Source organism: Hippocampus bargibanti, linkage group LG14 (genome assembly GCF_051943395.1).
Source record: "Hippocampus bargibanti isolate YZ-2025 linkage group LG14, ASM5194339v1, whole genome shotgun sequence".
In the NCBI taxonomy this organism is placed as follows: domain Eukaryota; kingdom Metazoa; phylum Chordata; class Actinopteri; order Syngnathiformes; family Syngnathidae; genus Hippocampus; species Hippocampus bargibanti.
Genome location: NC_142747.1, coordinates 16,638,590 through 16,648,869, shown reverse-complemented (window position 1 = coordinate 16,648,869; position 10,280 = coordinate 16,638,590). Strand labels below are relative to the sequence as shown.

At 42.5% G+C, this 10,280-nt stretch overlaps 2 protein-coding genes across 4 annotated transcripts; one reads left to right on the top strand and one right to left on the bottom strand.

Annotated features, from left to right (window-relative positions):
• The first annotated feature begins 1,953 nt into the window (after positions 1-1,953).
• otol1b (otolin 1b) lies at positions 1,954-5,524 on the top strand. Of its 3 annotated transcripts, none has more exons than XM_089014180.1 (5): positions 1,954-2,579; positions 2,765-3,156; positions 3,236-3,325; positions 4,307-4,378; positions 4,456-5,524. In XM_089014180.1, the coding sequence occupies exons 2-5, from the start codon at positions 2,778-2,780 to the stop codon at positions 5,331-5,333; spliced, it is 1,419 nt and encodes a 472-aa protein (XP_088870306.1). In that variant the 5' UTR covers positions 1,954-2,579; positions 2,765-2,777; the 3' UTR covers positions 5,334-5,524. The 3 variants fall into 3 exon arrangements, with proteins under 3 accessions (XP_088870306.1, XP_088870307.1, XP_088870305.1); XM_089014181.1 differs by having other exon boundaries at positions 1,954-2,951; positions 3,015-3,156; XM_089014179.1 differs by having other exon boundaries at positions 1,954-3,156.
• A 473-nt stretch (positions 5,525-5,997) lies between these two features.
• Positions 5,998-9,913, bottom strand: LOC148888591 (high affinity immunoglobulin gamma Fc receptor I-like). The gene is made up of 5 exons (XM_089014178.1): positions 9,854-9,913; positions 9,138-9,173; positions 8,773-9,051; positions 7,718-7,990; positions 5,998-7,038 (listed from the first exon to the last, which is right to left on the bottom strand). The coding sequence occupies exons 1-5, from the start codon at positions 9,876-9,878 to the stop codon at positions 6,767-6,769; spliced, it is 885 nt and encodes a 294-aa protein (XP_088870304.1). The 5' UTR covers positions 9,879-9,913; the 3' UTR covers positions 5,998-6,766.
• Positions 9,914-10,280: the final 367 nt, after the last annotated feature.

Sequence of the window (10,280 nt, the reverse complement as noted above, 5' to 3'; positions counted from 1 at the left end):
ATAACCATGTATAGCAACGTTTTCCGCCCAAAAAAACGACTATGTATAGTAAGGCGTTTTTGACCGAAAAAAAACGACCACGTATAGTAAGGTGATTTTTTTTTCTCGTGGGAATTTTTGTGTTTTTTTCAGCGAATATCAAATAGACGCTCGGTGCAACACGCAAGGATTCACATTCTCGTTATCTATGTGTTTTCTTTCTAATTTCGCCATCAACATGGATCAACACAAAGTTTTCAGCCCAAACAAGTACAGCAAAATACATTGACGTGATGGAAGGACCGCTAGAATGCATCTTTTTTACGGTCAGGGGCGGTCCTTTAGTGACGTCACATACCGACTCGTCACCAACTCAAAAACAAGACGAGTCTTAAAACGTAAAATATAGCTATATGAAATCTTTGTAAAATACGCTCAATAGAACTCATTCGAAGCGATTTTACAAATTATGGACACTTGTCGGGAGGCGTCGGTTGTCCTTTAAGGCACTGCTAGAACATACATACACCCCACACTAGGACAGAATATTTTATATGTATTTATATATTTGTTTAGTTATCATTTTGCTGATCTTCGTATTGTAAATGTTTGTATTTTATAATTACCAGTATATTCGCTCCTATTCATCTCGGACCTCTCATGAGGATAAGCACTAATAAACACAGGTGAGGCACAGTGGAGCATTCTCATTTACTAGTTAGGTGGTGGCCTTGTGTATGCAGCACAATAGGAAATACTGCTTTATATTTGATATCACACACGCATACACAAAAACACACACTAGACATAAGCGTGCACAAGGAGTTCCAATTACATTTAAAGTTCATTCCTGCCACCCACTGTTCAAATGGGAGTAATAACATTCACTTCTCAAGGCACATAACAGTATTTCTCCATCAAGTGGACCTTATTTCACAAGCGTGTAAGCTCGTTGTTAGCTGACACATGATTTCGGCTCAGAATTTCACAATAATCCAAATATAAAATACAGCAAAATACTACAAATACCAAATAATCTTTCTCATGAGCACCTTGAAGCAGTAATTCATTCATCTCGGCTCGATTGCTGTACTTTGGTGTCAGCCAATCCTCCATGAAGAATCTCCAGCTGGTCCAGAATCCTGCTGCTCGCCTCTTGACTGGTACTCGTAAGAGGGAGCATATAACTTCTACTCTGGCATACCTTCACTGGCTCCCTATACATTTTAGAGTTCTTTTCAAGATCTTATTATTATTCAAATCTTCAAACGCCATCCGACCTCTACACACCTTCCCGACGCCTCAGGTCTGCTGATCAGACACTATTAGATGTACCAAAAACTAAACGGAGGCTCAGAGGGTATCGAGCCTTTTCCGTTGCTGGTCCGACTCTCTGGAATGACTGCCCTTTGGCGATACACTTTGAACCTAGCTATTCTCTGCCTGGCTGCACCTGGAGCAATTAACCTCTTCTTACCCCACGCTCCATTTTGTGTGTGTGAACCGAGGGGACACTCGGGCAAGAAGGAGACAGGTGAGTGGGGACCCCCATGACCAGCAAGTAGGGCAAGATGAACGAACGTTGCTGTTGTAGTTGGTGTTGAATAAGGTCCGAATGGGGCTGGACTTGAGATTTTGAAGAAGAAAAAAAAAAACCTTCACCTTCTCGTTAGTTAGTAAGTACTAAAACATCGGATCTGGTGAAAAAGAAACAATCATCTCCTTTTTAAACGGTCTGTTGCAATCAGTCCTCTCTGTTTCCCCAAATTCAGTTTCCTTCCTTCCTTCCCTTCTGTCATGGATCCCTCTGAAGGTCTCTGCCAGGCTAAACATGTTCACGGTTCAAAACATTCAATGGCAATGAGTGGACAATTCTAACGGGACAGAGTGCAAAAAATGATTTGTCAAACATAACAATATCAAACGCGATCTTACGGAGCTTATATGCTCATCGTAAATACACCAACAATTGGAGTTTCAAATTTTGTAGCACTACAGTTGTCTCTAACTGTATCTGGTTGTTCTTTGTCGACTTTTGATATTTCGCAAACGTATACAAATTTTAACGATGAAAGGAGGAGCGGTCCAAGAACTGCGAATTGTCGTTACGCAAGTTTATGCAGAAACTGGACAGACTGATGAATGAGCATTTCAAACTATACACCAAATTTGTGAGCTTTAGTGGCCTGGCCTCTGTCCCAGAACTTTCTTTGCGCTGCTTTGTCTCACCTTGAGAGCATACTAGCTGCTTAACGGTTGGAAGAATGCCCTTAGGTATCAGGTAACCCATCAGCCAAGGGGTTTTGCTCTTCCACGAGCTCACATTGAGAGGAGTACTCCGGGCGACTGCTCGTATCCCGTATCACAAAAACACCTTTCTGCGCAGAAAACGAGGCCACAGCACAGTGGTTCTGCTTGGGCCAACCGATCCATCCTTTTACCCTCGTTAGATTTCAGACCTCCCCCTTGTTCTTCCAGCAGACAGTCTTATTGGTGGGCTTGTTCTCTTCTTGCTAGGATCAGATGGACCAAGAGCACCTAGGGATACCTCCAAGTCACCGTTCACAAAATAAATGACCATTCCACCTATGCATAACGTGGTGAGTATTACACTTATTCATTAAACTTTGGTATATTGGGTAGTTATCCCTCATTACGATAATATTTGGGTGTTGGTGTTTACAACAAAAGAAATAGTGGTTCACTGTGAGATATCAAGCGTCAGGATCGAAATACACGAGAGTTTTCAATGCCCTATGCCTTTCTCATGACGATCGATTCGCAGATCTCGCTCCAGCATGAGTCTCATCTCCAGTCAGTGGACTCTTCTCGCCATCATCATGGTGACACTCACGGCGATATCCAGCATTGAAGCCAAGTCCACACCCAAGCCCAAGTACCAGCACACCAAGAAACCCCTTTCTCAAGTCACGATACACAATCCCGGGGCCCCCAGTACACCGAAGCCCAAGGTGGGTTACATCCCTGCCGAGCCTAAGCCACTGCCCACCTACCCCACTCAAGCTTTCCCTCAGGCCCAGGCATTGAGCACAGAGCCACCCAGTGTAGGCCCTGACAACTACACCCTGGATTACAACGAGTGCTACTACAACTTCTGTGAGTGCTGCCCACCTGAGAGAGGACCCAAAGGGCCAAAGGGAGACAGTGGTCCGGCAGGTAATGACAAGCAAAAACTCTTACCCAGTTTAATTTTTTCCCACAGTTTTTTTCTGCATTTTAAACTTGTTATATCTAGGGCCACCGGGGACAAGAGGATTTACCGGGTCATCTGGCTCCCCTGGACCACCGGGAATGAGTGGTCTTAAAGGGATGAAAGGAGACAAAGGTATTCCATTCCAATTTTAAAAAAAAACCTGTATGTTAACATAGTGCAGATAAAAATGATTATTTGGATGATTTTTATGTCATAAAAAATCTTACATTTTGCTAACGATAACTGATGGGACTTCATAACTCAACCACAGACGAATCTTCTTCTTTTCCTTTCGGCTTTTGCCTTCAAGGGGTCGCCAAAGCAAATCAGTGTCCTCCATCTTTGGAGGTTTGACCCGCATGTTTGTTTTGGCCAAGCTTTTACGTCGGATGCCCTTCCTGACACAACCCTCTGTATTTATCCAGGCTTGGGACCGGCACAGACGAATAATAACTTCAAATGACAGAATTAGGTCAATTGTGCAACTCAATGTTGATTGTTACAGTCCTAAAATGGTTCAGATGTTACGTGGAGGAGTAGAGCTATTATTGGAAGTTTTGAATTTGATAAAATGCCTATGCCATACAGGGGGACCTCAGGGGTCACTTATTGAACCCTTTTTTGTTCAGCATGGATATGCTATATGAAAGTCAAATGCTTCAAAAATGTAATGTTGCAGATCATGACTCCAATTAAATTGAGGTTCTGTGTGAATGTCTAAAACTGGATGCACCAAAAATTCAATCAATGAAACTGTAACGCAACTGATGCAAGAATAATTGTTTTGGGGAATCAAAAGAGGATTACTATTGCCAAACACTTAAAGAGTGAAAAGACCAAGTCTTAATGAAGACTTGGTTGGCTGTAAGAATTAAATCTGAAAGGTTTCATTTTCCAAGCAGATCAGCAAAAGCTCATTCGAGTCTTTAAAGTACTTTGTGTGTTAGATGCACTGCTAATATAAAATACTGAAGTGGACGGAAAAATGTAAGGATCTTCTCCTTGTTCTGTACACGCTGCTCAATCAACACCAACTCTAGTTAAAGTGCCTTTGTAATGCTTGCTGGTTTGTTTCAATGTTTCTTTCTGCTTTTCTATATTTTTGTTTACTAGGGAATAAGGGTGACAGGGGAAACACTGGCCCACGTGGATACCCGGGAGCTATGGGTAAACCCGGACAGAAAGGTCTGATATTTTGAAAGACCCAAATACGTGGTGGCACCACGGATGGACAGTTTTGACTGAATGGCTATTGTCTGCAGGTGATGTTGGCCTTAAAGGAGTGAAAGGTGACGTGGGCATACAAGGCCTCAAAGGCGACGGCGGTCAAAAAGGAGAACCTGGACAAAATGGAACCGTTGGTGAGAAAGGAGATCCGGGCAAAGAGGGGCCACCTGGAGGGATTCTTGGTCCAAAAGGAGATAAGGGTGATAGAGGAGACTGCGGTACATTTGGCGAGAGGGGCCCAAAAGGTGATCGCGGAGATACTGGCTCACCGGGAATCCCGGGAGCTATGGGAATCCCTGGGATTAATGGCAAGAACGGGGCCCCGGGTGCCATCGGCGTACGCGGGGATCACGGACCTCCTGGAGCCCGGGGAGAACCTGGGGTAGGAGGGGCACAGGGTCCACAGGGTGTTCGAGGGGTGCAGGGCCCAAAAGGGGATAGAGGTTACCACGGGATAAGAGGAGAACGGGGAATGCGTGGCTTCAAAGGGGTGAAGGGTTCAGGCGTTCCTCAGAAACACTCGGCCTTCAGTGTGGGCATCTCCCCGAGAAGATCCTTCCCACCATCTGGCTTCCCCATTCGCTTTGACAAAGTGTTCTACAATGAAGAAAACCACTTCAACGTCACAAGCAATAGCTTTGTGTGCGTCCACGCCGGCGTGTACGTCTTCTCCTTCCACATCACCGTACGGAATCAACCCCTACGCGCCACTCTGGTGGTGAACGGCTCGCGGAGGGTGAGGACGCGGGACTCGCTGTACGGCCAAGACATTGACCAGGCTTCAACTCTGGTGGTGCTGCGTTTGGCGCAGGGCGATCAAGTGTGGATGGAGACCCTCAGAGACTGGAACGGGGTGTACGCCAGCAGTGAGGACGATAGCATCTTCTCCGGATTTCTCCTTTACTCAGCCTGACGGGGAACGTGTCCTCCAAGCTAACGGGGTGGTATTGGACTGTGTACTCGTGTGTACTCTTCAAGTGTATTGTACTTTGTGGGGCCAGTTCATGGACTAATTAGGTTGATGTTACTGTTATCTATGGACAAATCTATTTTGTCTTATTCCTATCAATAAACTTTTTTAAAAATCCAACAATAATCATTTATAAGACTCCACCAAAAAATTTCCACCAAAGCGCACCTTGGGTACTTTATGGATGGTACACCTATTGGCATATCCACACCTGTCCTTTTCATTCATTCACTGCCATTCCCAAATATATTTGGGAATTGAAAATATGACGTAGAGCGCCATTCCCGAATTTGTTCGGGTTTTGTTTTCTCTTGCTGGGGTCCCAATAAAGCACTGGCCAGACCTCTGGCAATGTTTTTCCCCTTCCACAATTTTCCTTTTTTTCCATGTTAGTGCTATATAAACCAATACGTATTGCTTGTATTTTGGACAGCCGCCCTCATTTCAGGCTCATATAACTCCAGACCCATTTTATTTAGGAAATAACCATTTTTTTTCTGATGAAAGAAGAGAGTCTAAGGTTTCTTACGCTGCATTAAATGATTATGTAGTCCAAAAAGTCATTATTCTGTGGGTCCTGGAATTTGAGTGACAGTGACAAAATTCACATAGCTGTTGGGGGACTATTATTTACTAGATAGATGCAAATCAGAATCATCTTTATTGACCAAGTATTTAAAACACCAACCTTTTTTTGCGACAAATACCGGTTTAATGTCAGACAATATTTTCACGGACCGGCGGATAAATACAACAACGGTGGGCTAATTTTAGCGGTATGTATCACGTGACCTAGACAAGCGTTTTGACATGCGTCAAGAGTAAGTTGTAGACGGATGTAATCTGGTAATTTTTCATTTTTCAAAATAAAACATAGTTCGGACTTAGATAATAAATAAAACGGAAATTATGTAAATTATTTATTCTTTCTGCACGGCCCGGTACCAAATGACCCAAAGACCGGTACCGGGCCGTGGCCCGGGGGTTGGAGACCTCTGATTTAAATCAAAATGCCCGTTTTTGTCACAAGCGCCCATTAAAACTGGATCGGACTTTGTAACTACATTAATTACAGGTAACACAAATTAAGTGTTGCTGTGTATTTTTTGTTGTGGCTTACACACTTTAGCTACCCACTTATATGTACCTGTTAAAGAAGTATTCATGAATTTCCACCCAAAACAACAGTTTCCCTTCAATACAGCCATGACTTTTCTTTACTCATACATTATGGTATTGGTTAGTTCAGTTCATCACATAATTAAAACCGGGGGTAGTACAAATGTTAAATGAGGAAGTACCATCTCTCATTTGAAGAATCAAAGTCATCTTCATCCAGCCTGTGGCATGTTACCCGTATTACTTACATGTATCTGTCACTCTTCGAATGCTTCACTCTCACTCCACTTGCATAGGCCAAGCTGGGGCACCTTAGCCTTGCAGCTGTACAGACCTGCTCTTTGTTTGACCAGCACAAAGTTCTTGGAAGTGGCCGTTCCCAACCGCCTGTTATCCTTGTAGAAATAGTAGTGTATGGGAGGCGCCGGAGTGCGGGCGTTGTACTGGAGGTTGCAGGTGAGCTTAATGAGATCGGCCAAGGGCGGGTCATTTTCTGTGACCACCTCCAGCACGGGCTGTGTGAGAACCTCTGAAAGAAAATAAGCGTGACAAGAAAAAATAAAAAATAAAGACCAGAACATGTGTGCGTAATAAAGCTGATACCTTTATTGTAAAACTAAATAATTAGTGGCTTTTATTCATAACAAAATGAGAAGACATTGTGAAAAAAACAATTGCATATTAAATCATAACAGCAATAACGAAAGGACAAAAAAAAAAATCTCATTAATGTTAATGGGTTTTTCCCCAATATTTTTTTCAAAAACTTTTCCAATACTGCGGGTAAATGTGTCCTTTGCTCATACTTAGCTAGGGTTGGACGCTGTTAAGTGTGATTCTCAACTCAAATCAAATGCATTAACCCATAGGTGTCAAAGTCAAGGCTCGGGGGCCCGATCCGGCTCGCCATGTCCTTTTACGAGGTCCGCGGGAGCAAATGATACGTGTCCTGAAATGATTTTGCATCGACCCTCTGGGGGAAGCTGTAACTCCAAAGTGGGTCCGAACAAAAAATGTGTTTGACATCACTGTATTAACCCTTTCATGGACAGCGGTTACTACAGTGGACAAGCTTACCATGTTATCAAGTAAGAGTGTAAAAAAGGCCTAACAGAGCATCTTAATACAACCACTGCTGTATACAAAGTGATCCATAAAACATACGATCAACTAAAATCAGATCCAGACAAATCATCACCTAAACTCACCTTTGACATTGACTTGAACCTCAGTTGATATCACTGAATGAGTTTGTCTGTTGTCATCCCAAGACGCCCTGCAGGAGTACAGTCCTTGGTCTTCCATGCTCATGAGGCCCAAACTCAACTTTGGGTTGAAGCCACTTTGCCGCTGGACTTCCACGCCATCTTTGTACAAAATCACCTCGTGAAGTCGAGGAAGGCCGCGCATGCGGCAGGTCATGTTCAACGTCTCTCCGACGAGACCTGGCAGGTGCGGGACCTGCAGGATGGCCCAACCTCCTGAGAAGCAACAGAGAAAGATGGAGTCAACTGACATTACAAAAAAAAAAAACTAAAAATACATGTACTGTATTTTGTTCTAGGCAGCTTTATCTGAATGCAGGGATACACCTGGAAAATTTAAAAGGGCGGGGGGGGGGGGCTGTTGGCCCTCTTCTGTCTGAAAAGGGGGCCAAATTCTAAAATGGATGAGGCCCGATTTAAATACATTGCCGAAGTATACTAAACTGATTGAAATAAACCAAAATACATTCTATTTTGATATTCTGCCGCATTACAAAAAGACAAAGAGGACAGACTTAGCGCACTATTTCTTAATAGTGTCCACTTAAACAAATGTTCCTTGCTTTTACGATTTCCAGTGTGCTGCAACAGCTCAGACATCATTCCCACTAGCCACTAAATTCGAATCATTAACAGCAGTTGGCTGCAACGAATTGTCAATACCCTCCGCATACATATTCGATTGTTTCTTTTAAAAAACAGAATGTGTTTGTTTGCTGCCTGTTTTTAATGTATTTTAGAGTTTTCTCCTGTTCTCACGCTCCATATTGCAAACATCCGCCATGTTCGATGTAAATACTGCAAGGCACCATGGGTAAATGAATACTGTATTCGATTACTATGTCTTTCGGTGGTTTCCGGCGGATCACGGAAAAGCCCGAAATATCCCCGACGACGACTTTTGGAATTAGGCAAGATGGCAGACGAGGAAAATTAAAACCTTTAATGTAAAACTCCAGCCCAAAGATTACGGAACTAGGACTGCGGATGATTCTCACCGTCCACGTTTATTTCCACAGAAGGGCTTTTTTGTGTATGTACGTTTCCCACAGCTGTGTCCCTGAATCCTTGGCATTGAAACTCTCCACTGTCACTCAGAAAGCCCTTCAAAGTCAACATTTCCCTGTGGTCCTCCAGACGCTTGGTTCCTTTGAACCACAAATAATTCCAGGACGATTTTCGGCTATCGGGAATGCTGCATTTGAGCTGGACGTGTTCCCCGGAGAAAACCCGGGAGTGACCCGATACCAGTTCTGCTTGTGCTCCATATGAGGTCTCTTCACAGGGAGGCAAAGGGGAGGAGAATGTGAAAAATATGTACTGGGCACCTTTAAGTTCAAAGATAATTTATAACGTTTCATACCCAATGGGACTATGAGCTGTGGCAGCGTCGAAAGAACTGAAACAGAACATACATTTCATTAAAGTCATACGAGTTAGGCACACATACCTGTCAACTGGCCGTATTTTTTCCGTATTCTGTACGATTTGTGCACATTTTTAGATATGCACGGCATACAAGAAAGTTTCTTAAATATAATTTCGATATATTTTCGATTCCGTTTTCGTCATTAAAAATTAGCAGTAATGTAAATTATAACAAATATCGCTACTTGAGAAAACAAGTCTGTGCAAAAAGTCTCGAGAAGAAACAAAAGAGAAAATAAGTTCCGGTCAAGTGGAATTTTATTTTGAAATCAGTTAAATTAAACATTTTAGTTTTTTTTCACCGTAATATCATTCATATTTTTTTTATAAAAATTATACTTCGTAAGAATATACATTCAAATTATATTTTTGCCGTGGACACATTCAATTTGTCCAGAGCAAAAAAAAGCCACAATGCTCTACAACAAAGAACATACTTGATTATTGCTAGAAATATTACATGTGAAATCTTGTTAATAAAATCGCGCAATGAAATCAGACACGCGTATGTTTTTTTTTTCTCAGTAAGGAAAATTTGAGCCATTAGTAAGGTCACAGTGTCTCGCAGGTTGACAGGTATGTGACAGCAGCAAATGGCACAACACGTGAGCGTTTAAGAGTTATACTGTATTAGATTTGGGACACACTTACCTAGAAAATATATCGTTGCTGTCATTGCGACCGTGTGTCGTTTTCTTGGAAGAGATCCAGCTTTTATACCAAAAAGAAAGGGAAGTGAAAATATGTTTCTATTTTAATTTTAACCCACAGCACAGGAATTCCTCTTTTCTTTCTTCATTTCGTTTCACTTTTAATCTACACGCACTGTAAATCGTAGGACCTTAACGGAATTCTCCTTTCTTTACAGGCCACCAGAATGCATTTGGAAAATCGTATAGTTGTACATTTCTAGACGTTAGTATCGTACAAAAATCTGTTTTATCATATTTAAAGAACGTGCTCGTGCTGTAGATAATCATTTGAAAAGTTAAAACGAGGTATCAGTGTGAAACTTTTTTTTTTAATATCAAAGGGTCCCAATGTAATGATTGTCACTACCTTTGACTGGCGGGGGAGA

Excerpts from the sequence above, each read along its gene's own strand:
- otol1b (XM_089014180.1), top strand. The coding sequence starts at position 2,778 with ATGAGTCTCATCTCCAGTCAGTGGACTCTTCTCGCCATCATCATGGTG. Across the intron at positions 3,157-3,235 it reads GGGAGACAGTGGTCCGGCAG|GGCCACCGGGGACAAGAGGA; the intron begins GTAATGACAAGC and ends TGTTATATCTAG. Across the intron at positions 4,379-4,455 it reads GGGTAAACCCGGACAGAAAG|GTGATGTTGGCCTTAAAGGA; the intron begins GTCTGATATTTT and ends TATTGTCTGCAG.
- LOC148888591 (XM_089014178.1), bottom strand. The coding sequence starts at position 9,878 with ATGACAGCAACGATATATTTTCTAG. Across the intron at positions 9,174-9,853 it reads AGCAACGATATATTTTCTAG|TTCTTTCGACGCTGCCACAG; the intron begins GTAAGTGTGTCC and ends GTTCTGTTTCAG. Across the intron at positions 7,991-8,772 it reads TGTGGAAATAAACGTGGACG|GAGGTTGGGCCATCCTGCAG; the intron begins GTGAGAATCATC and ends GTTGCTTCTCAG.